The sequence below is a fragment of the Cynocephalus volans genome, chromosome 10, assembly GCF_027409185.1.
Source record: "Cynocephalus volans isolate mCynVol1 chromosome 10, mCynVol1.pri, whole genome shotgun sequence".
Lineage (NCBI taxonomy): Eukaryota > Metazoa > Chordata > Mammalia > Dermoptera > Cynocephalidae > Cynocephalus > Cynocephalus volans.
In genome coordinates, this window is record NC_084469.1 from 128197705 (window position 1) to 128224872 (window position 27168).

Genomic DNA, 27168 nt, shown 5'->3' on the forward strand with positions numbered 1-27168 from the left:
CGGGCAGGGCGTGGCCGCCGCGGTTGCGCACGCGCGCCAATCAGAACCTCGGGGCGGAGCGTGGCCCTCCCCCGCCGCGGAGGCGCGCGCTCCGCCCTCCTGCCCGGCGATTGGTGGGTTGGCGGCTCCAGGGGCGGAGATGGGCGAGCCCGCCTCCTTCTCTTCCAATGGGAGCGAGACGGGCGGCCCAGCCGCGGAAGGAGCATGGCGTGGAGACAGCTGAAAGTGAGTTCTAGCAAGTGAGGCTTGCGGCCGCCAGCAAGAGTCCGGGCGGGGCCTGGGGCGAGGGGAGGACGGAGGACGAGCTCGGGCGAGGTGTGGACGGGAGGCGGCTCCGAGAGCGCGGGCTCTTTGAGGCGTCGTGAGCCTCCTGGGCCACCCGCAGCTGCTGGCGCGTGCGCGTGTACTTGGTCACCGAGGCGCGTAGTGAACACGTGACCGCTTAGCCTCGTGTGCAGGATCCAGCGCGGAATGAAGCTGGAACAAGGCAGGGTCCCTTTAGGTAGCTCTGTTAGGGCGGGGCCCTGTGGGTGATAGGTTCTTAGTTGTATCCCCAGGGCCTGGTACGTAGTACGAGGGTACTTCAAAAAGTTCTGGAAAGATAGAATTAAAAGATTCTTTCCATGAATTTCTAAAAGTGGCTTGATAGGTGCTTAAATATTTGTTGGTTAACATGAGAGGCTTTTTTGCAGTCTCCTGGAGGAGACTCCAAGGGACACAGTGAATGCTTTGTGTTCATTACATTAACAGCTTGGGGGGGATCCTTAAAGATTAATCTGATCCTGTCACTTCCTTGTTTAGGGAACAAAACCCGAGTCTTTATTCTGGCCAAGACCCTGCCTATTTCTTATGCCTCGTTTTAAGTCATGTTTTCCCTCACTCAGTTTCAAACAAACTTTCTCCCCCCCTTCCCGCCCCATTCCTTGGTTGCTTCTTGTGTCTTTTCTGCCACTGAGAGAACTTTGACACTTTTCCCTCCCCCAACTGCCTCCTAGTTAATTCCTATATATCCTTTGAATATCAGCTTGAAGTCACTTCCTCAAGGAAGCCTCTGATATTAGGTTGGGTCCTTCCCTTACTCTGTTTTTTCTCATAGCAATCGTCACGTCTACATATTTGCATGATCATTGATTTCTGTCTGTCTCTTCATGAGATTGCACACTGTAGCTCAGGGGCTAGGTGTGTTTTGCCCACCTTTGAGTGCTCAGTATTTGAAGAGTGATTGAATTAATTAATGAATGAGTGACTCAGCATCTGACAGTAGTAATTAGAGAAAAGCATTGTGAACCACTTTTGAGCTAGGATAGTTGTTCCTGACCCAGTAAGACCTGAGGCACCTTTTAAAATATTTTGCAACCCCCGTTATGATCCTGAAATGGAATATATGTATAATATAATTTTTCTATGTGTAACTTTAAAGTCAACAAATGTCCTAACTGGAATATAAAGGAGGAATTGGAAGTAATTTATAATAAGATAACATGTATTTCAATATGTCAATGTTGGGACATGACTCACCCAGACAGGTGAGGTAGTCAGAGTGTTTAAGCCTCTGCTTAGAAATGTGAGTGCCACAGGTGTTTTGTACTGTCAGAAATGCCAAGCAAAGCACTGTGCCATTCCTGATGAGATTTTCTGAAATGGTGAACAATTCTTGGTAATTTTGTGCAAAACAGTAGAGTTGTCCCTCAAAGGAATTTTATATGAAAACTGTGTGGGAGATAGTTGTGTTTATGTGGTGAAATATAGTTTGGCTCTTGGCTCAGATAATATGGAATTACTTTTTATCCTCATGAATGTCAGTAGGACGTTCAAAAGTTGTAAAGGACGTGAGATCATTCATGTGTCACATAGTCACAAGCAAAGAAGGATGTCTGACTTTACTGATTTCCTGCCCACCAAGTCTATAAGCATTGCCCCATCACTGTAACCAGTAAAAATGCCCACCATATGTCCCCTAGGTGGCAGTACTGCCCCTGTTGAAAACCTCTGGCTTGGGGCCCTCAGGAAAGTCTTCAGGGCCAGATGAGTGTGTGTAAGCCAAAGTGTAGCTATGGCCTCTGATTGCAGAGGCCAGGTGTGAGCGAGACTACAAATGAGGGAGACCAGTGTCAGCAAGAGGCTGGGGGCATTGCTTCATGTGACATGTGGTTGTGTCCTCTGTGCATGGGTATGAAGGGCTCAGAGAGGGTGCTGCAGCCTGGCCTGGTGGGGGTCCCCCTAATGTGCTCTTTTTTTCCAGAAGCGGGCCCAGGATGCTGTGGTCATCCTGGGGGGTGGAGGACTTCTCTTTGCTTCCTACCTGATGGCCACAGGGGATGAGCATTTCTATGCTGAATACTTCATGCCAGCTCTGCAGGGGCTGCTGGACCCGGAGTCAGCCCACAGACTGGCCGTTCGCTTCACCTCCCTGGGGCTCCTTCCTCGAGCCACATTTCAAGACTCCGACATGCTGGTAGGTGCTTTTGGAACACCCCGTGTGTTAGATACAAGGGTGAAGGTCAGAGTCTCCTAGTACTTCTCATCTAGGACCGATCCTTTAGAAAACTAGAGCTCTAAGTTAGCAGTGAGAATCTGGAGTTCAATCTAAGCAACAGTTATTATATATAATTTATATATAATTGCATAATAATGATAATGATGATTATTATATATATCTTACATGGGACTTACTGTGTTAGGCAATGTTCTCATTTAATCCTCACAGCTGCTTTATGAGGTAGATCCTATGTCAGCCCCATCTACAGATCAGGAAACTGAGGTACAGAGTAGTTAAATGACTTGCCCAAAGTCACACAGCTAGGAAGCTGTGACCCAGGGTTTAAACCCATGAAGTCTAGCCCTGGCATCCATCTCTTCAACCACTCTCCTGCCTTGCTGAGGTCTCGAGTAGCCCAGTCTTCCCCTCTGCTAAACAGGGAAGTGTGCCAGAGTCATTAAACCTCTGCTGCGATTAGGTGTTAAGGAAGGCGTGCAGACACCCGTCCCAGCCTCATTCAGCAGTGCACTCAACACAGGGCCCCACCACATGCCGTTACTGTGCTGTGCTCCGGGGTTACTACAGTGAACGAAACAGAAGGATCTGTGTCCTCTTAGAATCTATATCCTGTAGAATTTATAACCTTGCTTAAGTCTTGGCAGTTTCCTTTTGAGAGACTTCTTACCAAATGGGGGACATCAGAATGATTTGAATGTGGAAACACAAGAAGAAGTGCTCAGAATTCTTGAGGGGAAGAGTCACTATTATAAATTAAAAGGGTCCTTCTCTACATTTTTCCTTTTTACCTTAGAATCCTTTTCACTTTCTCATCGTACAATTTTGAGTAGACGTGTCACTTTTTCTTACACTAAAAGGCACTGTAGGGTCAAAAAGAGCATTCTCTTCTTTAAGTCTTCTTCACCCAAACTACTAGTTTGACATCCCTGGTACCAGTGTACAATGGGAGCGAGTAAAGAGTGGAGCACAGAGAAGGAGTGAATTTGGAAGCAAGTAAGGTTATGCCGGGGTGGCACACAGCTATGTCCGTGTAAGCACAGCCAGCAGAGAGCAGACGTGGCCTTTGAGCTGTTGCCCTAAACACCGCTGCATGAGTCCACATTGCAGCAGCTCATTTAGAATGCAGTCCTGACTCCCTATCTGATAGCCAGGACTCTTGATACTCTCACCCCAGCTTAACTTTCTAGTTTTAGCTCTTACCATTCCCCTAAATCCTCAGTTTTTAATCATGGCGATGTGTTAGAATCCACTGGGGGCGCTTTTGGAATATTCAGATGCTCTGGCCTTGTGTCAGATCAGTATAGCCATGGTCTCTGAGTGTGCGGCCTGACAGCTCGCAGGGGATTCTGTTGTGTAGCTAGGAAGGCCCGCTTCCTGCCTGACACGAGATGTGGTGCGCACGTTTTCACCTTCACTTGCTGTTGTGCGCCCTTCGGGAGCATCTTCCTTTCCTCCTGCTTCCAGGTTCTGGTGCTCCCCACTCTTGGAGACCCTCGCATGTCCTCTCAGAGGTTGCTGGAGCCCAGCGGTGAGTTCTGCCCAGCTGAGCACTTTCCTCCCTCTATCTCCCCACAGGAGTCCGGGGACATTGCTGGGGCTGCTTATCAGCCTGGCTGAAGAGGGACACAGCTGGAGCTGATTTCTATTAAGCTGAAGGGTTTTGCTGCCAACACTCCCTGGTTTCCAAGTAGCACTGTTTAGGGCCTGACACAGATGAGCCACTCCTTCCCACTAAGAATAGTAGATAAGAAGGTGTAAATCTTATGCCTGACAGGTTGGCTCAGTTGGTTAGAGCACGGTTTTTTAACACCAAGGTCAAAGAGTTCGGATGCCCCTACTGGCCAGCCACCAAAAAAAAAAAAAAAAAAGGCATCAGTCCTAACTGTAATTGGAAAAGACAGTGCCCATCTCCTGTTCAACCGATGGCAGAAGCGCTATTTTTTCTCCCCAGCCCTGAAGATAAGCCTCATGGTTTTCAATCTCTAGCAGGCATCACAATCACCTGGAGAGCACTGTTAAAATTAGATTCCCTCAGAGCTCCTTCTTTCCCCTCCAACCCCCCAAGATGGATTCTGTAATCTTGGGGACAGGTCTGAAATCCAATGTTTAACAAGCTGCCCAGGGAATTCTGATGTAGGCGTGCCGGGGACCACACTTTGAGAAACACCAGTATAGCCTTGTGTACCTCTGACTTTGTCTTCCTCTTTCTAGGAAGTGAGAGTCCTGGGCCATAAATTCCGAAATCCAGTAGGAATTGCTGCAGGATTTGACAAGCATGGGGAAGCTGTGGATGGTCTTTATAAGATGGGCTTTGGTTTTGTTGAGATAGGAAGTGTGACTCCAAAACCTCAGGAAGGAAACCCCAAACCCAGAGTCTTCCGTCTGCCTGAGGACCAAGCTGTCATTAACAGGTAGGGGAGTGGCCTGGAGTTAACAGGGGACACCTTCTTCCCAGTTGGGCTCTCAGGGGTGTAAGATCTGCCTCAGTTTTTTCTCTCATACAATGAGGACATTTCCTGTCGTTTGAAATGTTCAGGAACCCTGTTGAACACCTACTGTGTGCCAGGCTTACATCCTCACACCAACCTTGGGAAGCAGGTTTTAGTACTTCAGTTTAACACGTGTACGCACTGAGGCTCAGAGAGCTAAATAACTCAGCCACAGTCACAGAGATAATAAGTGCGAGAGCTTGAGTATGGCTCGGCTCACCGGCCGTCAGTTTGTGCTTTTTCCACACTGTTCCTCCAGTGCCTTTGCTCAGGGCTGTGCCATGCAAGCCCCATATGCAACTTAAAATATTCCAGTGACCACATTAAAACAGTAGAAAGAAAGAAGTGAAATTAATTTTAATGATATATTTTATTTAATTATTATTTATAATTATGACTTAATTATAAATATTGATATATTCTAAATGTCATCATTTTAACATATAGTTTATAAAAACTTATTAATAAGCCATTTACATTCTTTTACTTGTACCAAGTCTTCAAAAGCAGGCGTGCATTTCACTTCCAGCACCAATCATTTTGGACCAGCCACATTTCAAGTGTTCAGTAGCTCTTGTATGGATATGCCACAGGTCCTAGCAGCTCTTGTATTGGACAGTGCAGCACTAGCCTTTAATACACAGGAGAATTTAGTATTCAACATAGACAGTTGCTTTGGACAGTTCCTACTTTTTGGTAATAGAGTTTTGAAGAGCCTCCTTGGAGAGATTTTGATAGGCATCTTTGGGGATATTAATGGCCTTCTGGGAGACTGACCTATAGGAAGTTTATTTGGCTGCACTTCCTGCTTTATTGTGCTTGTTTCAGGGAAATATTCTAGCATTAAAGATCAAGTTATTGATTTTTTTCTTCATTGCAGGCTGAGATCAGTATCTTCAGAATTGGCCAGGCAAAATACATTTGTTTATGATTTGGCTGCCACAGATAACTGTGGAGGGTGGTTGTAGGGAAAATATAGGAAAGTGGTCAGGGCTCCCCCAGATGTTCAGAATCTTGCTGAGCATTTGATGTAAATATGCACATGTGCACAGGTGTTCCTTGGCTATTGACTAAGGTGTCCTGGGTTGTGGACTTAAGTGTAAAGGACAAGTGGCTCTGATCCACAGTACCCCTTGCCCCCCGGGATGCTGGGGGGGGGCAGCCACAGGGAGGCCGCTACTGCTGCTGGAGGCTGTTGCTGCAAACTGTTGCTGCTGCTACTACTACCGCTACTGCTACCGCTACTGCTACTGCTACTGCTACTGCTACTGCTACTGCTATTGCTGAGGACTGAGCTGGTGTCATCTGCCAACAGCTCCCGGGATCTTTCCTGGTTACCTAGAGCATGCACCTGTGTGTGAGGGGTCTGTGACCCAGTCTGTACAATGGGTTTGAAGGGTCTGTAGACCCTAACCCTTAGCCCAGACAATACAAATGGAAAACTTAATGTAACTAAAATAATGAAACATTTTGGCTGTAGTTATGAAATACCTAGCAATACAATTAGCGTAGCTATGGCCCCAACCCGACAGTGGTATGTGGCAGAGTCCCTTGGGTGGAGGTGGTATGAGATAGGGGAGCATGTGCTCATGAGTGTGTGTGTTCAGCCTCCCTGCTCTGCGTGGCGCATGGTGGGTGCTTAGTAATACTTGCTGGATGAATGGGTGAGTTTATTAAGTCAACAAATACATGTACCACTCGATCTATTAAGCTGCTTTTGGCTGCAAAGTGGCTTAAACAACAGGCAGGTATAGTGGGCATTTCCAGGGTTAGCAACAGGGCAACGTCAAGACTCTGATACAACTTTTTTGGGCCTTCCATTCTTGTTTGTAAGGCAGCTTCCCCAGCTGTAAGCATTGTGTCCTCATGTTGATATCCAAGAGTAGAAAGGGGAAAAGAAAAGGGGGTGGGGGTGTTCCCAGAAACTCCCAGAAGCCATCACCTGTGTCTCAGTGACCACAGCTGATCATATGTTCATGTTTCAGTTGCCAGCAAGGGTAGGGAAGGAGTCATTAGTATTTTTACCCCATATCGGGGAGGAAGGTTCCACTGGTAAGGAGGAAGGGGAAGGGGAATGGCCACTAGGTCAGCAACCCACAGTGGAGATGGGGATACAGGGATGGAAGAGAGGTGAGGCCCCTGCCTGCCTGGACTGCCTAGTGCCAGGGTGATAGGGAAGTAAGACCTGTCCCTTGCCCTCATGATCTTCCTTGATAACCTTGTATGGGAACTTAAGCATATACGAGTATATATACATCCCAAGCCAGGAGAGAGACAGGTACAGAGTGCTCTATGAATGTCAACGGGACAAGGAAGCTTTGTGGCTGGGAGCTTTATTCAAGGAGGAGAGAGGGAGCATTTGATCTGGGCCTGGAGAAAGAGACGATTTTAATAGAAAGAATGGGGAAAAGGAGTGGCGGGATGGGTTTCAGGAGGGGCGCTGGTGGAGCCCAGGCAGGAGGTGGAAATCGTAGGGTTCTTAAAGAATGGGAAGGGCTCAGCAGGGTGGGAATAGTGGCCAGGTGGGGAGGAGAGGAGGCAGGATCCGGACAGGTCTGGGGCAGCTGCTGCCACTGAGTCTGGGCTGTTTCCAATGCTAGTTGGCTGAGCAGCTTGTTTGCGAATTTTAATCCTTTCCTTTGTATTTGATGGTGTTCTGGCCAGTTCTCTTGGAGTCCCAGGGGTCTTTAGACCTTGGAAGTCTATAAACTGGCTCTGATTATTTTTCTTTTCTGTTGTCATAAGTACATGGTGAAATGGCCATGGAGCTCTCTCTCCAAATTCTTTTCCTCGTAACCTTGTCCCCTCCCCTGTCTGCTTGTGTGCTCCAGATATGGATTTAACAGTCATGGACTCTCAGTGGTGGAACACAGGTTACGGGCCAGACAACAGAAGCAGACCAAGCTCACAGAAGGTAAAGTGGAGTTGCATTAGAGGGGCTTTCTTCGTTTATTAGAAGGAAACATGTGAAAGAAACATTGGGAACACTCCTAGTGAAGTAAACATGATGGAGCCATAGAAAAAGCCACTAAGGAACTCAGGGCTGTGCTCCTGAGGGAAGTTTTCTGGTTCTACCCCAGCCTCCAGGATTTTAAATGAGGTTCACAAGTTAGCAAAGACTCACTTTGTTTCTTCCTCACAGTGTAGCCCGTGTTACTTGTACATCATGACTAGGGCAGCCTAAAAGCCAGCAGAGTGCGATAGCTTGTCTGTGATCAGATGGGCAGTTAAGGTGTGAGCAGGACTTGAGTGCCACTTCCTCTATTTGCTGTTGTTCACTGCATAAATAGTGTATACTAATTATAGAAGAATTCATAGATACAGAGATGATAAAGAAGAAAAATTAAAGTTATTCATACTCCTTCCCACTCAGGATAACTAATACGAGCATTTGGGAAAATATTTGCATTTTTGAAGGCTGCCTTTGGAGACGCTGATGTTTATTCTCTGAGGTTCTCTGCTTTGCTGTCTCTCAGGATGCAGTTAGTGGTCTTAGCCCTGTGTTGTCCTGACCATAACTCCCCAGGTGCCCTCTGGGATTGTGTGGGTCCGCCACCCAGCAGAAAGAATTTTCTGCTTTAGGTCCCTCTGGAACTCCTTCCAGGAGGTCTTAGTCTCAGTAGCTGTCACTGTAGCACAATGAGAAACCATGGATATCACATTAATTTCAGGAAATGAGGTGGAAAGGGCCAAGGCATTTGGCAATCTCAGGTTTGGGAAGTAGGAAATGACCTTGTCTGGACACCCCTGGCTTTGGTAGAACCAGACCCTGCTATACTGCAGACCTTCCCTCTTGGGGGACTTTCATGGTTTGTGATACTCTCCTGCCTGCCTTTCCTTCTTGTAATTATCCACAGTGTTCCGTGGATTGGCTTTATCCCCCGTTATCCATTGCCCCACCCCCTCACCTCCAGTCTGGCCTGTAGCAGTGTCTGCCAGTAGCTAGGAGCCTCAAAGACAGCTGCTTGCTAACACCATGCCAAGGAACATGAGGTGACGAAAGCAGCAGTGCCTCTGGGGATAGAGTAATTCAGCAATTTCTGTAGAACCCCCATATCTTGTCAGTTTGGGCAGATGGCTACTAACGAAAGACTCATTAGCTACATGCAAGCAATATGTCCTTCAAGCCAGTTTACCTGTGTGGAAAAGAATTAAAGCTTACAAATGATCTTGGCTTTGATGGGTGCTAGACTTGGAAGCTTGGAGACCTTTTATATAACTTTTTGTCTAATTGGATTCTAATCCCCTTCCTCTCTCTCCCTCCCCACCCCAGGAAATTAGCTTCACAAATCTCATTTACTTTCAAGCTGATGATAAGAAGGTGTGATTTGGGGTGTGACATTTGGTTAGCAGTACTACTAGCTGTTGGTCTTTGACCCTCCCTGGCCTGACACATGATTTGTGAGCTGACTTGGTGTTCTAGGTCTTTTCTCAACCATCAGATGGAAAAAGCAGCCTGTACCATTGACATACCATTGACCTTTGCAGATAAGACAGTACCTTGGAGAAGTCAAGTACAGACAACCTCTTTCTTCCACACACAGCATGTTTCTGAAAATATATTTTTCAGAGATTCAAAGTGCAAGTCAATTGACAGTCCCATGGATTTTTAAGTAAGGTAGCCATATTATGTGCAAATTAAGACACTTTTGAGAGTGAAAGGGGACAGGCATTAATTATGCCTAGGCTATGGGAGTAATCTGGGCTGTCCTGGGAGCATTGAGATGTACGTATGTCCCCTTAATTATAAGAGGGGTCCCTTTTCTCAGAGAACAAAATTATAAATTATAAAATAATTATGCCTCTATATTTTAGGTATGGGAATTGAAAATATTTTCTAGTATTTTATACATACTCTTTAATTATGTTTTTTCTTCACTACTGTACATCCAGTCACTTGACCCAAGGCCAACAAGTGTCCCTTGAGAGTAAAGTCACCCCTCTGACATGCCTATTGGTTTCTGTCTGTCCTCAGTTTTGTTACATTTATGAGGTCTACCTTTGTATCACTAGCATTTACACTCCTAATTTCTCCATTTTCCATTAAATTTTTTAAAATAAAAAGGACAAAATGCAGTGAAAGATCCTCGCAGTTGCTCAAACTTTGCTGTGCAAAATGGTGAGCTGTTGTTTGGTCAGCAGGCAGTGGCACTGTGCAATCGTTTACTGCACGTGTCAGCTGGTGCAAGAAAGTGTAGGTTTGGAGGTGGAAGACTGGCAGGGCTGTCCCCGGCTGTTTAGTCATGGATGGCCTCAAAATATTGCACAGGAGATGGTGTATAGGGACAAAACCTTGACCGGTGATATTTACAGATGGGCTGCCACTGGGAATAAACCTGGGGAAGAATAAGACTTCAGTGGATGCTGCTGCCGACTACGCAGAGGGGGTTCGAGTCCTCGGCCCCTTGGCCGACTACTTGGTAGTGAACGTGTCCAGTCCCAACACAGCTGGGCTGCGGACCCTTCAGGGAAAGGCCGAGCTGCGCCACCTGCTCACCAAGGTGAGTAATTGCATCTCTTCCCCGTGCTCCATTCCACCAGAGTGTCCTACCTGCTGCTATGCATTCTCCAGGGCGAAGCTTTGGCCTCACTATGGAGAAGGTGTCTTTAACACCTGGACTGGTTAAGACCCCTCGCTGAACTTTCCTGAAGCACCCTCTGATCCCCCTATCCCCAACACTGGTTATAGGTGGTAGTAATTAATTGTTCAGTTATCTGTCCCTGCTGTTAAACCATAAGGTCCATGAGAGCAAGGATCATGTCTCTCTCATTTACCACTCTGTCTCTAGTACCCAGCATAGTGAATGAACAGAATGACTTCATCACACAGTACTTGTGACATATTTCCTTGTTATTTTTGAGGAAGAAAAGTCTAAAAAACCTTAAGATATTAGTTGATGCCAGTAGGGATCCTTTGGTTCAAACCAATTAAATCAGATCCATCTCGATGGGGTCCTTCACATAACTGAGGGCTTTGTTTCCTGAAAAAGAAAAAATGCTCATGCTTTCAGTTTTTTAAAAAAATTTTTTATTGAATCATAATTGATTATACATATTTTTGGGATTCAGTGTTGACATATGTTGATTACTAGCATATATATTGTTACAAATCGTACTTATTCTTTATGCCCCTCATCCAATCTCTCCCTGTCCCCCTCTCCCTTCCTACTCCAATAAACCTAGGTTTCTTCTCTCCCTCTGAAAGAGTAATGGTTACTCTGTTGATCTGTTGCCCAGATGATCTGTCCAATGCTGAGAGGTGTGTTCAGGTGCCCAGTATTATCATAGAGCAGATGCTTCTTCTGTCACTTTGGAATGGGCTTTGTGTAGAGAGACATCCTCTTCTTTTCTTTGGTCTCTGCTGGTGACTCTCCTTGTGTCACTGCACTCCAGTGTCTCGTGGACCTCATGTTTTCATTTGATAGCTGTGTGCAAACGCAGAGACCTGCAGCTGCAGGTCATAGTTGCCCTGTTGGGCTGCGGTCTGGAGGTCCCCATCTCTGTCATGTGTCACCCTAGGTACTGCAGGAGAGGGATGCCTTGAAGGGAGTGCATAAGCCAGCAGTGCTGGTTAAGATCGCGCCTGACCTTACGGCCCAGGACAAGGAGGATATCGCCAGTGTGGTGAGAGAGGTTCGATTTGGGGCCTGGGGGTGGGGTGCCTCTCCTTGTCTGTTGAGGCCACTTGGCCAGCTGGGATAGCCCGGAATGGCAGCCTTTGTGATTCTCTCTCTGTGATATTGAAGGCTGGTTTGGTGTCTGTCACAGTGTAATTTATCCTATAGTAGGAAGCAAGTGTTTGAATAAATGTTTCAATGAGTCTTTTTCTCATGCCTCTTCCTTCCTCTCTTTCCTCATCTTTATTCAGAGGGCTTTATAGCTTGTGCTTGCCTCCCTGGCCCATGTTGGCTGGAACGGAGTGGTCTCTGTCTCACCCTTTCCAGCCTATCTGAACTGTAGGCCTCTATGGCATGGAGGAGAGTGGTGGAAGTACAGACCGAGCCCGGCACTCCTGGGTTTCAATCCTGGTTCCATCACTTACCAAGTCGGAGTCTTGGATAAGACACTGTGAAGTAGGTTGTTCTAAGGATTGAACCCTGTCCTAGCAGAATGTATGGCTGCTGTTGTCACATTGAAGCTCATTCTGATATTTAAGTATAGTGAGGGCTGGTGTAGCTCTTGCTTCCAGGACTGTAGGTGTAGGCACCTGGCCTGGCTGCTGCCTGAGACCCCAGAGAAGCTTCTCTGAGTCCTTCAGCGCCATGACTTGAGGGCTCTTTCTCTGTCTCACATTGCAGTTGGGCATTGATGGATTGATTGTCACGAACACCACAGTGAGTCGCCCTGCCACCCTCCAGGGTACCCTGTGCTCTGAAATGGGAGGGCTAAGCGGGAGGCCCCTCCGGGATTTGTCAACTCAAACCATTCGGGAGATGTACGCACTCACCCAAGGCAAGGGTTCTGGTGTCTGTGTCTTCAGATTTGTGTGTGGCCTGGGTTCCGGGGTTGTGATTGGAATCACTGTTCCCAAATCTGCTCTGTCGGTGGGGGCTGGGGGCTGAGGGCTGAAGCTGAGCTGAGCTCCCGGTTCTCACACTTCATGGCGTCGCTGTGTGCCTCCCTGCAGGCAGAGTTCCCATAATCGGGGTTGGCGGTGTCAGCAGCGGGCAGGATGCGCTGGAGAAAATCCAGGCAGGGGCCTCCCTGGTGCAGCTGTACACAGCCCTCACCTACCAGGGGCCGCCCGTGGTGGGCAGAGTCAAGCGGGAGCTGGAAGCCCTTTTGAAGTGAGTGGGACCAGGTCTTGTGTGGCTGGAAACAGAAATTAATCAGGAGAAGTTTAATTCGGAAGGACTCAAATAAAAAAGACACCATTCATCTGTTCATTCTTCATTCAGAAAGGATTTGAGGGGTACACAAACAGTATCAAAGGAATTCAGGATTAACTTCTAAGACAATGGTGTCTACAAGTCAGAGTTGTCCATTTATTTGAGGGAGGGAGGCATGGGGAATCCTGGAAATATTCCCATTAATTAAGTAACATTGGCTCAATGTCAGGGAGCTGTCAATACTTAAGTTGATTCCCTTCCTGCTCTGAAGACCTGGATAGAAATGTCTCTAGGTCCCTGGGTGAAGACAGTGTAGAGGGCAGGAGATGTGCCTAGGACAGGATGGTGCATGTGGGAGGGAGAGACAGGCGCATTTATGGGTGAATGTGGGCTTCCTCTAAGGGCGAGGCCTGTCCTTCACTGTTTGCTGAAGTTGCTTTGTTTTCTCTTTTTCCAGAGAGCAGGGTTTTAACAGAGTCACAGATGCCATTGGAGCAGATCATTGGAGGTAAGGACATTGTTGGAAAGCCTGATCTGGAAGCTTCCTACAAACTCAAGCAAGCCTTGGTGGCTGGATTGTGAGAGGACAGACTCTGTCTTGAGCCATGTCCCCCAAACTGTGGCTTGGCCAGACTGCAAAAGCCAATCATGGCTGGTCAGTTAGCTTAGTTGGTCAGAGCACAGCCATGCAAAACCACGGTCTCAGGTTTGGATCCCTATACTGGCCAGCCACCAAAAAAAAAGCCAATTATGAGGGTCACGGAGTCAGCAAAAGGATTTCTTCAATCACTTGGTCAGACCATAAACTGCATTTGTGAATTTTTCTAGGTTCAAATCCCAGGATCCTTTAATATTGCAGGGGCACTGGATAATTGGAGAAAAAATCATGGAAAATATAAAGCCATTTGAAACCTGATTTAAACCCAGCCCTTTCTGGAAGGCCAGGCTTTGTCGAGACACTGCAGGTCTTTCCAGGACTCTGCTACTAGCTTCCCAGGAGCTTGATGGTCTCTTCTGTTTTTACTTTTATTTAAGTTTTAGCTTTATCTTGAAAAAATTTCAAACATAGACAAAAATTGGAGATTAGTAAAGTAAACTTCCATATACCCTTCGTTTCGGTTCACCAGTTGTTGACATTGTTGACATTTGCTCTCTCTCTGCCCATATATCCATACATATATATAAAACATATAGATAAAATATATAGTTTATTATTATTGAAGCATTTGAGGGTAAGTTGCAACTACTGTGTCCCTTTCCCATTGTCTCTGTGTATCTCCTAAGCATACTGGTGTTATTTTTTTAATTACAAAACTGGTTTGCGTTCTTTATTAGCAATTGAAACAATATAATACTCTTAAAGTTCAGAGTTCCTGTTCCTCCTAATCTCACTGTCCAGAGTATACTGTTTGGTGTATAACCTCCCAGACTTTTTTCTGTGCATGAAAACATTCATTTTGCATGTGCACATACATGTACACACACACCCCCACACTCACTCATACATATGTATGTATATTTTTTATATACCTATTTATGCATGGAATGCATAGTTTTCTATATAGTTATTTTACATTCTCACACAAATGACATCATACCACAAACAGGATGCTGCGGTTTACTTTCTTCACTGATACGCTATGGGCATTGTTTATGTTGGTTCATATCAATCTGCCTTATTATCTTTAGTGGGATATATTTAGCCAGTCCCCTATGTGAACACTTGGATAACTTCTAGTGTTTTCTCATCACAGAGCCTCAGTGAACATCCTTGTACATGTATTTATGCCTTCATTTGGGTGTTAGTGCAGAGCAGACCCTGAAAGGTACGATAGCTGGGCCAAAGTGTTGGTGTGTTTTACATTTTGGTAGAGCCACATTGCTCCCGTCAGCTTTGAAAGCTGCCCATTTCCCACAATGGAGGCAGCAACAGAAGGGATGGCCCCAGCTCCTCAGGCTGTGCCTTTTCAAAGCTATGCTGTGATGCCTGATGAAAGAGCCACCGTGATGGCAGCTAATCTCCCTGGAGCACTGAGTGTGGGCCAGACATTGCCAGGGGCTTGACACGGAGGACACAGAGCAGAGGGGTGACTGGGCTATCCAGTCACACAGCTCGGAGGCTGCTCTCACAGCCAGTTAATCGCCTGCTCTGCCTTCCCATATCCACTGCACAAGCAAAAGCAATACAACAGAGGAGAAATGGGATGGGCGAAGGGACAAGGAACTCCTGGCTTTAATTTTCTTCTACTCACACTGAAGGGCAGGCATGTGAATGGGCCGGTTAAAGCGATGCTGTCATGTTCCTTGCCAGGCACACAGAGATGACGTGTACCTGCGTGTGACGGCCTGTCTGTCCCTGTGTCAAAGCGAGTTCCAGTGTGGGGTCAGAGCCACATTTGTTACGGGCCCATTGGGTTTCTGTTGGGGAGTGGCTGCCTTGTAGATTTAACAGTGATTCCAGCTGGAGATTATCTGCAGCTGTCAGGAAAGCACAGTGGCTTTGGGAAATATGTAAGTTTATTAGAGCTGCCCTAACAAAGTGCCAGAAACTAGGTGGCCTAAACAATGGAAATGCATTTTCTCACAGTTTTGGAGGTTGGAAGTCCGAGATTAAGCTGTTGGTGGGGTTGGGTGCTTCTGAAGGCCACGAGGGAAGGATTTGTTCCAGGCCTCTTTTGGCTTGTAGATGGCTGTCTTCTCCAGGTCTTCACATTGCCTTTCTTCTGTCTGTGTCCTTTCTCTGTGTCCCCATTTACCCTTTTGGAAGGGGATTCACTGTGGGAAGGAGGAGAAGAGTATAGACTTTGGAGTTGGCCTTGGAAGATTTACCTAACCTCACTGAGGCCCTATTTTCTCACATATACAAACTGATTTGGAGGGAGGATTAAATGATATCCTAAAAGCAACTTTTAAAAAGATGCATACTACATGCCAGGCACATAATGTACTTATTAGCTGTGGACAATCATGTAAATTTTGTGCCTCAGTTTCCTAATGTGTAGAATGGAAATAAGGACAGTACCATCTCAAAGAGTTGTTATGAGGATTAAATATGACCTGCTTAGAATAGTGCTTAGCACATCCAAAATTCCTAATAAACGTTCGCTATTATGTTTCTAATCATTACAAAAGTCCTACAAATAAGCATTAGTGTGCTTGTATTTATAGTTAAAACTAGGGCTTTGAGAGATTAAATAACTTCCCCAAACCATGAAGCTAGGAATCAATGCAACCAGAGCCCTAGGGCTGAGCATCTCTGATGCAGGCAAAGGGCCTCTCAGGCCTTCTGAAAAGTATAGTTAGTTTCCTTTTCCTTTATTTTTCTTTTTCTTCAAGAGTTCATTTTCTTTTAACAGATAGACTTCCCACTGTGTACTATTAGTCTTCAAAGAAAGCTTTCGTAGAAACTTGGGCAGGGCACTTGATTTGTCTGAAATAAGGTGGTAGAATGGGGTCTAGGGACTTAAGCCTGGAGCCTTGCAGAGGTGGGAACATTCTGTAGGAACCACAGTGCCATCCAGGGCTGAGCTTGAGGCTCCAAAATGTAGCAGCTAGAAACAACAATCATTTATTACTGTACACAGTGGCTGTGGATAATTGTAGGGGAGCCCGACAGGATGAAGAGGTAGTTCTGGGACAAGCAAGGTCATCTTCCTAATAATCTTGTTCATTTATAGCAAATCACACACAATATCTTATTTGATCCTCAGCCCTGTGAGGTAGGTGAGGCATGATTATGACCCCCATTTTACAGATGAGGACACTGAGGTTAAGTGCCTGCTCCAAGGTGATATGGGCAGAAATGGTGGAGGGAGGACATGTTCTCCTAATCGCAAGGCTAGCATTTGTTCCCCTGTACCCAGTAGTGTCCTGATCTACTGCTGGTGCCTCCACTATATAAAGTGTCTTGGGTGCATTTTCTATGTGCTGCCGTGTTGTTGTCTCAGGTGATGAGTTATGGTGGATCCTCGCTGCTGCGCCGCATCCTGCATGATGGAAGAAGACCCTGGAGCAGCTGAGGACCGGCGTGGTCTTCTCTTCCACACCCACAAGCTCTGAGATGCAGGCTGGCCAAGACCAGGGGGATTCAACCACCACTCGCAGGCCCTTTTCACTCACTGGCTCTAGAGTGCCGACAGAAACATCTTTGCACCAGGAGGTCGTCAAACTCACATGAGAAAGACTGGAGCAGCCAAACCAAAGAGAGAATTACTCTTCCCAATTTTTATTATAAGAAATTTTAGACATACAGAAAATTTCAAAGAGTAGTATAATAAACATCCATACTCCTTCCACCTAGACTCAGTAGTTCTTACTAAGGTTTGCTCTGTCAAGTTTTTTTTTTTTTTTAACCTACTTATATACTGTATTTTGATTCACTCCTAAGTACTTCATAGCCTACATTATCTAAAAATAAGAACATGCTCAACCATAATTCCATAATCCCATCTAAGAAAGTTGACCAGGATTCTCTAATATCTAACGTTGAGTTTATATTCAAATTTCTTCTATTGTCCTCAAATATCTTCCATAGCCAATCAAGCCTCACCCGTGTGTCTCTTCAGTATCTTTTAATCTAGAACAGTAAGCTCTGAAGAGATCAGGTCAGTTGTCTTGTAGATGATTCTACTTTATGGATTCCCAGAATAAAGATCACACCATATTCTATCAATGAGATATGAGGGTACTTCAAAAAGTTCATGGAAAAATAGAATCAAAAGGTAATTGAGTTAATTGAATTAAAATGACTCTTTCCACGAACTTTTTGAAGATCCCTTGTATATGTGAAAGTGTTGTGTTAAATTTCTAAGAAGGCTTCTGCTGCCTGGAGCATGGGTATGACGGCTGGAGCTCTGGCAGCCTTATTAGACCAGCACCAGTCATGATGGAGGCAAGAGCTGGAAAGAGCTTCATGGAACAGCCTGTACCAGCTCTGTCTGTCTACTTCCTCACCTGTTTTTCTTGAGTAAATAGAACTTCATGTGCTTACGTCACTGTTCATTGGGGTTTTCTCTCATACTTAGCCAAGTTTAATCCCAGCTAATAAAGACGCCAGGTTGAGGCCTACTGTAGTCTTGTATTTGCCCGGAAGAGATGTTATCTGCTTTTGACTTGTTTAAGACACATTTCAGGCTTTCTCTTTCCTCCAGGTGCAAATCTTTGGTGCCAGAATACCGTGAGAATGTGTTGACTGTCGTGTTACCTGCCTCCCGCTCTTGGCTTCTCATTATGTTGAATGAGAAGTCTTGGCAGCCAGGAAACATTTCTGAAAGGACCTTGTGGTTATACAGGTGGGAATTGAAGTTAGTGTGGTTTGTCACATGTAAGAGGACACCAGGGGACAGGGCTTAGAGGTGTGTGTGCAGGAGCAGAGTGGGAATGATCTGGAGTTGGCACACAGTGGTTTTGCGAAATACCTGGGCAGCAACACTAGGGCAAAGCTCCAAAGGGCAGGTCCTCCAGGAGAGGAGGCCCGTGAACGTTCATGCTGCTGGCATTCCTGTCATCCAAGGAGAGGTTTCCCATATGTGGGGAACTCCATTTGGAAAGTGTCCCACTGGAAATGTGGAGTTGTGGAGCGTGGAGGTCATCTGGCTGCACCCCTGCTGCCTCGTTAATCACTTGACTTGGTGGGTCCGGGAACAAAGCTGTGTCTGCAGGGCCAGGACGTTTCCTTCCCGCCCCAGGCATGTGGAAGATGGGCTCCTGAGCAGCGACCTTGGCACTGCCACTTCAGTTCTCGGTTATTTGAGAAGTCCTTTGACTATTCTCTCAGATGTTGAATTTTCAGTTCTTGATGGCTCAAGTGACAGAGCAAAATATGTGGATCCTAGGTCTGGGGACCTAAAATCACTCTGGTTAGGTCAATATTTGTACTATGTTTGAGACTCTGATATAACCATTAAAAAAAAAAATGTACATACAAGTATATACTTATACACACAGCCATGTGCTGCATAACTACATTCAGACAGTGATGAGCCACATGTACAACAGTGGTCCCATAAGATTGTATACCATATTTTTACTGTACCCTTCCTATGTTTAGATACACAGATATTGTGTTACAATTGCCTTCAGTATTCAGTACAGGAACATGCTGTATAGGTTTGTAGCTTAGGAGCGATAGGCTGTACTGTATAGCTTAGGTGTGTAGCAGGCTGTACCATCTAGATTTGTGTAAGTACACTCTGATGTTCACACACCGATGAAATCGCCTAATGACGCATTTCTCAGGATGTATCCCCCTCCTTAAGTGACGCATGACTGTACACACGTGTGTGTGTATATGTGTGTGTGTGAATAGGGCGGGCCCATATTCATTCTTTTACTCATTCTTTCCAACAATCATTTGAGATTCTGCTTCTTGCTAGTGGCTGTGCTGTGTGTTGGGGATGAAGATAACTGAGTTTTCCAGGATCTCACAGTCTCTCAGAAGACACAAATACCAACACAACTGAACACAATTGAGTAGATCACACCCTACAACAGAGGAAGGAGCCAGTGCTTTCCTAGCGGAGAGGAGATTCACTTGGGGACTTAGCAAGTTATGCAAGTCTTTGATTTTTTGCATTGGCTGCTAAAAGCAGAGCCCCATTTAATACCATTCCTTCTACAGAGATCTGTCATGGGACTGGGATAAATGGTTCAACTCGTCCCAGCACCTGGCTGGCACCCAGGGGACTTCGTTGCCCAAATGTTTGTCAGGCAGTTTCTTGGTCTATTTCCTAATGTTTCCCAGCCATGGTCCACGTGGTCTTTGCTTGCTCCTCACTGCCTTCCTGCAGCAGTGCCCTGGGGGCCTGCACAGAGAGAGGCTTGGGCTTGGAAAGAGCCACCACCTCTCCGTAGCATCAGGCTTTTTCAGCTTTGGGATACAGCAATTTAGGCTCTTCCTCACCTTCTTTGCTGGGTATCACTGCCTTGGTCATGGTTTTAATCTGATACACAAGGGTCTTAATGGGCTTCCATAGCCACTTAGAACTGATACCGTTAGCCTGGCTAATGTGGTTAGCTAGCAAGTTTGTTATTCTTTCCAGATAAGTTATGTCTTAACCCAGTAAAGGATCTGCCTCTAGTTGACTCTTAAAAGTGTCTCTGATGGTGAGAACTTGTGGCTGACCGTATGAGGGGGCCTTGAAAACCCTGTAAAGATCATCACGGAGGATAGGTAGCACCCCAGGGCAGTTAAGGGCTTGGCCTGGGTTTGCATCCTGCCTCTTCTACTTACTAGCTGTGCTATCTTGAGCACGTTCCTTATCCTCTCTGTGCCCCATTTGTAAAAACCGGGTTGTTAGATAATAAAGGGACCTTCTTGGGTGTTGTTGAAGATTTAAATGAATGAAAAAACAAAGCACACTGAGCAGTGCCCGGCACATGGTAAAGACTCTCACAATGCTACCTGGTACTATTATGAGTTGACTGCCTTCTCTCCTAAGGTACTGCAGGGCTGATTCTGCTGACAGCTTTTCTGCCTCTGAGGAGCAGATCTTCTCTATTGTGGATAGAAGCTGATGTGACAGGCAGCATTTTGTCATGTTGAAGTATTTATTTCTCCTTCCCCTCTGAACTCTTTGAGGGCAGAGGCTATGATTATCATCCATTCGATTCAGTAAACTGAATGCACATCTGTTTTGTGCCAGGCATTGCTGGGTATAGTGATAAAGGTGAATAAATAAACACCAACATGGTCCTAGCTTGTTACCAGGGACCTAGGAAAATGTCTGTCTCCTCCCAGGTGCTGGGAGGAGTTGAACCATTTATCCCAGTCCCATGACAGATCTCTGTAGAAGGAATGGTATTAAAATGGGGCTCTGCTTTTGAGCAGCCAGTGCAAGAAGGGAGATATTGTAGGTAGAGGTGTAATAGTGGGAACATCTTTGTTTAATTTTCTTATCGAGACAAACTGCAGTTTTGAACAATGTGTGCTGTTCCAAATTTAACGCTCGACCTCCGTTCTGTTCTAAGGTCATGTGCACTCCTGGGGAGGTCCACAGGGTCTCATTCCATGCCTGCTCATGCACTTGTGGCCACACTATTTCATCAGTTCTGAGATGCTGATTATTTTTCCATTTTTAACATCTCTGAAATTGAGATACATCTTACACTGATGATATATTAAGCATTTTGTGAGAGTTTAATTGGCAGAATTTTCTCTTATAATTTACAGCATATTAAATTCAGTAAAATATGGCAGTGGTTCTCAAACTTTGTTGCATTTGGAATTACCTGGCTGTCTTTAAAACCTCCTGATGTCTGGTGCCCACCCAAATGCATTCTGATGTAATAGGGATGGGATAGGTCCTGGGCACCAGGACTTTTAAAAAACTGCCCAGGTGATTCTTAAGTATGGTAAAATTTGGCAACTGTTGAAATACAGTATTTCTGTTTTATTCAAGCGTTTTTTTTAGCTCTTAGGTTTGACGAACAGCATCCTTATAGATTCTGCTTATTATATCTCTGTCTCAATTAGTGATGTCTTTTCAACTCCATCCATTAATCGTCCTTTATATTCCCATTAGAATGTCAGCTCCAGGAGGGCAAAGATTTTGTCTGATTTATTCTCTGCTATATTCTCAGCACCTAGGCACATTGTAGACACTTGATAACTATCTGATGAATATTTCTTCTTTTATATTCAGTCCCCTGATAACTCATTCCACATACAATTTCCAGTGAAAGTGTTGTTATATTTAGATGATTTCCAAATCTGTTTCTTCATTCCCAGTGGTCATCTCTCAAGTCTCAATTTCACAGAAAATTCATTTCAAAACTTGAGCTCAGTGTTTTCTCTTCCCAAATCTATCCACAGCGTCAGTTCGTGTCTGAGTCCCACTCTTATAACCTGTTGTCATTTTCAAGTCTTGTGTTTCCTTTGCTCTCCCCATATTTAGTTACTCACCAAATTTTATGATTTTTTTTCCTGAAAATTCTCTTGAATTTGTCCCTTCCTTTTAATTTCCACAACACTGAATCTGTCTCCTCGTCTTCAACTTAAGATTTCAAGCACTCACATTATCTCATACCCACCAGATAGAAACTTGTTTTTTAAAAAAATGCTTATGGGAGTTTTAATATGTAGATATAGAGTATATGACTATAATAGCATAAAGGATGGGAGAAGGCAAAGAGAATTAAATTGTAAAGTTTTTGTATTATTTAGGAAATGACAAAGGCACTAACTTAGATTGTTATAAGTCAAGAATGTAAATTTTGAAATCATTAGAGTAACCACTAGAAAAATAACACAAAAATATGTACAAAAAAGCTAATAGAGGATAAAATTTTTGAAAATTTGTGTGTAGTGTAGTTATACAAATAGATGGTATAGCCTGCTACGCACCTATGTTGTATGGTATAGCCTATGGCTCCTAGGCTATAAACCTGTACAGCACGTTACTGTACTGAGTACTGCAGGCAACTGGAACACAATGGTAAGTATTTGTGTATCTGAGCATATCTAAACAGAAAAGATACAGAAAAAATGTGATATAAAAGATAAAAAATGGTTCACCTATGTAGGGCATGTACTGTAAATGGAGCTTGCAGGACTGGAAGTTGCTCTGGGTGAGTCAGTGAGTGAGAGGTGAGTGACTGTGAAGGCGTAGGATGTTACTGTACAATACTGTAGACTTTGTAGATACTGTACACTTAGGCTACACTAAATTTATAAGCAAATATTTTTCTGTCTTTAATAAGTTAACCTTAGCTTACTGTAACTTTTTTACTTTAAAAACTTCTAAATTTTTAAAAACTTTCTCTTTTCTAAAAACACTTAGCTTAAAAAACACATTGTACAGCTGTACAAAAACATTTTCTATTTTTATAGCCTTGTTCTGTAAGCTTTTTTCTTTTCTTTTTTTTTAAAAAAGATGACTGGTAAGGGGATGTTAACCCTTGACTTGGTGTTGTCAGCACCACGCTCACCCAGTGAGCGAACAGGCCATCCCTATATGGGATCCGAACCCGTGGCCTTGGTGTTATCAGCACCACACTCTCCCGAGTGAGCCACGGGCTGGCCCTGTAAGCTTTTTTCTATTTTTAAGATTTTTAATTTTTTTTTACCTTTTAAAGTTTTTTGTTAAAAAATAAGACACAAATACACACATTAGCCCAGGCCTACACAGGGTCAGGATCATCAATATCACTGTCTTCCACCCCACATCTTGTCCCACTGGAAGGTCTTCAGGGACAATAACACACGTGAAGTTGTCATCTTCTATGGTAACAATGCCTTCTTCTGGAATAACTCCTGAAGGACCTGCCTGAGCCTGTAATACAGTCGACTGTTCTTTTTTCATAAGTAGAAGGAGCACACTCTAAAATAATGATAAAAAATATAGTATAGTAAATACATAAATGAGTTACATAGTTGTTTATTATCACTATCAAGTGTTATGTGCTGTACGTAATCATATGTGCTATACTTTCATATGACTGGACAGCTCAGTAGGTTTGTTTACATCACCACAACATGCGAGTAGTGCATTGAGTTATGATGTCATGACAGCTATGATGTCACCAGGTGATAGGACTTTTTCAGCTCCATTGTAATCTTATGGGACCACCTTTGTATATGTGGTCCATCATTGACTAAAATGTCATTATGTTGCACATAACTGTATATAGGCAAATATAAAAGGATAAGCCACAAAAACACTAACCAAAAGAAAGCTGGTATGTCTTGAGATATTTTATGGCAAGAAGAATTTTACCAGAGATAAATAAGGACGTTTCATAATGATAAATGATCACTTTAAGAGGAAGTCATAATTAACCTAAATATGGCTGCACTTAATAACGGAACTTAAAACAAATAGACAAATTTACAATACTTCTCTCAGTAACTGAAACAAAAAGCAGAAATAAATCAGTAAGAATGAAGACAACTTGAACAGAACAATTAATAAACTTGACTTAATTTACATACATAGAACACTACATTCAAGAACTGCTGTCCTGTCAGTTGCACATGGAACACTTGTCCAAACAGGCCATATGCTGGGCACAGGGACAAGTCTCAATAAATTTTTTTTTTTTTTTTTTTTTGCAGCTGGCCAGTATGGGGATCGGAACCTTTGACCTTGGTGTTATAACGCAATGCTCTAGCAAGCGAGCTAACAGGCCAGCTGCCCCCGCCTTTTTAAAAAATAAATTTCAAAGGATTGAAATCATATGGAATATGTTCTTAAACTAGAAATCGACAATGGAAAAATAATGGAAAAAATTTTAAATTAAAAAAAACAATAAAAAACTTACAAATGTTTGGAAGCTAAGCAACATACTTCTAAATAAGTTATGAAACAAACAAGACACAAAATAGAAATTAGAAAATATTTTAAATTAATTGAAAAAATGCAATATATTAAATCTTGTGGGATATAGGAAAAGCAGTATGTAGGGGGAGATATATAGCTTTAAATGCACGTATTACAAATGGAAAGTTAAAATTTTGATATGTTTTTACTGTAATAAACTCAGAAAATAAAATAAAAAATTAAACCTAAAGTAAGTTTTAAAAAAGCGTATAATAAAGATAAGAGTTGGAATCACTGAGATAGAAAAGAGAAAAACAATAGAGAAAATCAACTAAGGCAAAAGTTTGAATTTTGAAAAGATTAATAAAATTGATAACCCCCTGGCAAGACTGTTCATGAAAGAAAGGAAGGAAGGAAGGAAGGAAGGAAGGAAGGAAGGAAGGAAGGAAGGAAGGAAGGAAGGAAGGAAAGAAAGAAAACAATATCAGCAAAAATGAAGGGACATCATTATTAATCCTACTGAAATAAAGTAATATTGAAAACAGCTTTATGCCAGTAAATTTAACAACTTTGCCAAAACAGGCAGATTTCTAGACAAGCACAATCTATCACCAGAAAAAAAAGAAAGCTTGAATAGTTCTTTATCTATTAAAGAAATTAAATCTGAAATTTAAAATTTTCCCACAGGAAAACTGTAGAACTATATGGTTTCATTGGCAAATTCTTCCAAACAATTAAGGAAAAAATAATATCAATCTTGAACAGAGTCTTTCATGGAGGAGAGAAATAGGGAATACTCCCCAACTTGCATTGAGATCAACCTAACCTTATTTTGAAATCCTGATAAAGACATTACAAGAAAGGAAAAGTACAGCCCAATATTTCTCAGGAACTCAGATGGAAAAGCCCCCCAAAATAAACAGCAAATCAAACCCAGCAATATACAAAAATTATACTACATCATGAGAAATTGAGTTTTATTTCAGAAATGCAAGGTTGGTTTAATGCTCAAAAATCAATCAGTGTAATTCTCCACATTAACAGAATAAATTAATCATCTTAATGGATAAAGAAAAAGTATTCAACACCTCTTTATGGTAAAAAAAAAAAAAATCTCAATAAACAAGGAGTAGAATGGAACTTCCTTAATCTGATAAATGATAGCTACAAAGAAAGAAGGAAAGAGGGAAACAAAACAAAAAAATAAAAACAACAAACAAAACAAAAAAACTACAGTTAACGTAATACTTAAGAGTGAAATTTTAGATGCTTTCTCCTTTCCTGAGTTTGGGTATAATACAAAAATGTCCACTTCTCACCTCTATGTAACATTGTAATGAAAATTCTAGTTAGTGCATTAAGGTGAGAAAAAGAAATAAAAGGTATAAAGATTAGAAAAGAAGATGTAAAAGAGCTATTATCTGCAGATAATGTTATTGTGGCTGAAAAATTTAGAGCATTAATCAAACTATTATATTCAATTAGTGAATTTACCAAGGTTGTTGGATGCAAGGTCAATATACAAAAATCAATTGTACTTTTCTATACTAATGATAAACAGCCAGCAAATTAAATAAAAATATCATGTGCAATAGCATAAAAATCAAATACAAGAATAAATCTAATAAAAGAGGTGCAAGAGATCTATATTAAAATATACAAGGCATTGCAATTAAAGAAAAATAAATGAAAATATAAACCACTTTCATGGGTTGGAAGACAATATTGTTAAGATGTCAATTCTCCCCACATTGATTTAGAGATTCAATGTCATCCCAAACAAAATATCAAGAGCACATTATGTGAGAATTGGAAAGCTGATTTTAAAATTTATATGAAATGCAAAGGACCTAGAATAGTCAAGACAATCTTGAGGAAGAATAAAGTAGAAACACTTATAATATCAGGTAGCAAGATTTACGGTACAGTTCCAGGTGTTAAGACAGTGTGTCATTGGCTCAAATTAGAGATATAAACTTAATGATGTAATGAAATAGAGAATCCAGAAAGAGGTCAATGCATAAATGCTTACCAGATTTATAGCAAAAATACCACTGCAATTCAGGGGCAAAGAATGGTCATTTTAGCAAATAATACTGGATCAACTGCATTATCTATATGGAAAAAAATGGACTCAAAATTTTACCTCACATCATACACAAACATTAATGCCAAGTGAACCATAGATCTGAATTTGAAAGGTAAAACAATAATCTACTAATCATAAAATTTAAAAACTGATAAATTAGGACTTATCAAAATTAAGAATATCTGTACTTCTGTTCATTAAAGTACATAACTAAGAGAGTAAAAAGACAAACCATAGAATGGGAGATGTTTACAATACTTTATTCAACAAAAGACTAGTATTCAGAATATCTTTTTAAAAACTGCCAATCAACAAGGAAAAGACATTTAATAAAGAGGATATCTAAATGGATGAAAAAGATACAAAAACTGCTTTACGCCATTTGATATTGGAGAAATGCAAGCTAAACCACTATTGTATTTTACTACATATACACCAGAATGGCTAAACTTAAAGAATATTGGCAAAGACGTGGAGCAAACGGAACTTTGATGCATTGCCCGTGGGAGTGTATACTGGGAAACCTGTGTGGCAGGATCTATTCAAGCTAAACATATATGCCTATTCGATGACACAACAAGGTATTTATCCAAGAAAATGAGTGCGTGTATCCAACACAAGACGTGCAAAAATGTTTAGAGCAGCTTGATTTATAATAGCCCCAAACTGGAGTCAATTCAAACATCCATCAGCAAGAGAATGGATAAGTCAATTGTGGCTTATTCATACAATGGAATAGTTCTCAGCAATAGAAAGGAAATAAACTAATGTTACAACGTGGATGATTTTCACAGACAGAAACAAAGAATGCCTGCTATTTGATTCTATGTATGAAGTTCAAGAACAGGCAAAACTATTCTATCATGACAAAAATCAGAGCAGTCGTTCCTTTTGTAATCAAAGGTAGTATCCTGGGGTGTTGGAAATATTCTATATTTTGATCTGAGTGTTGACTACACAGGTATTAATACTTATAAAAATATTCACAGAGTTGAACACTTAAGAT

The 27168-nt window shown here is 42.9% G+C and overlaps 1 protein-coding gene across 1 annotated transcript; it reads left to right on the forward strand.

Annotated features, from left to right (window-relative positions):
* The first annotated feature begins 181 nt into the window (after positions 1 to 181).
* On the forward strand, positions 182 to 13327 carry DHODH (dihydroorotate dehydrogenase (quinone)). Its single transcript, XM_063111801.1, has 9 exons — positions 182 to 225; positions 2243 to 2455; positions 4709 to 4908; positions 7818 to 7900; positions 10300 to 10487; positions 11506 to 11619; positions 12285 to 12444; positions 12620 to 12773; positions 13273 to 13327. The coding sequence occupies exons 1-9, from the start codon at positions 205 to 207 to the stop codon at positions 13325 to 13327; spliced, it is 1188 nt and encodes a 395-aa protein (XP_062967871.1). The 5' UTR covers positions 182 to 204.
* The last annotated feature ends 13841 nt before the right edge of the window (positions 13328 to 27168 follow it).

Bases quoted from the DNA above. Each gene is read 5' to 3' on its own strand.
- DHODH (XM_063111801.1), top strand. From the start codon at position 205: ATGGCGTGGAGACAGCTGAAA. The intron at 226-2,242 runs GTGAGTTCTAGC...CTTTTTTTCCAG, and splicing joins TGGCGTGGAGACAGCTGAAA to AAGCGGGCCCAGGATGCTGT. The intron at 12,445-12,619 runs GTTCTGGTGTCT...CTGCAGGCAGAG, and splicing joins CGCACTCACCCAAGGCAAGG to TTCCCATAATCGGGGTTGGC.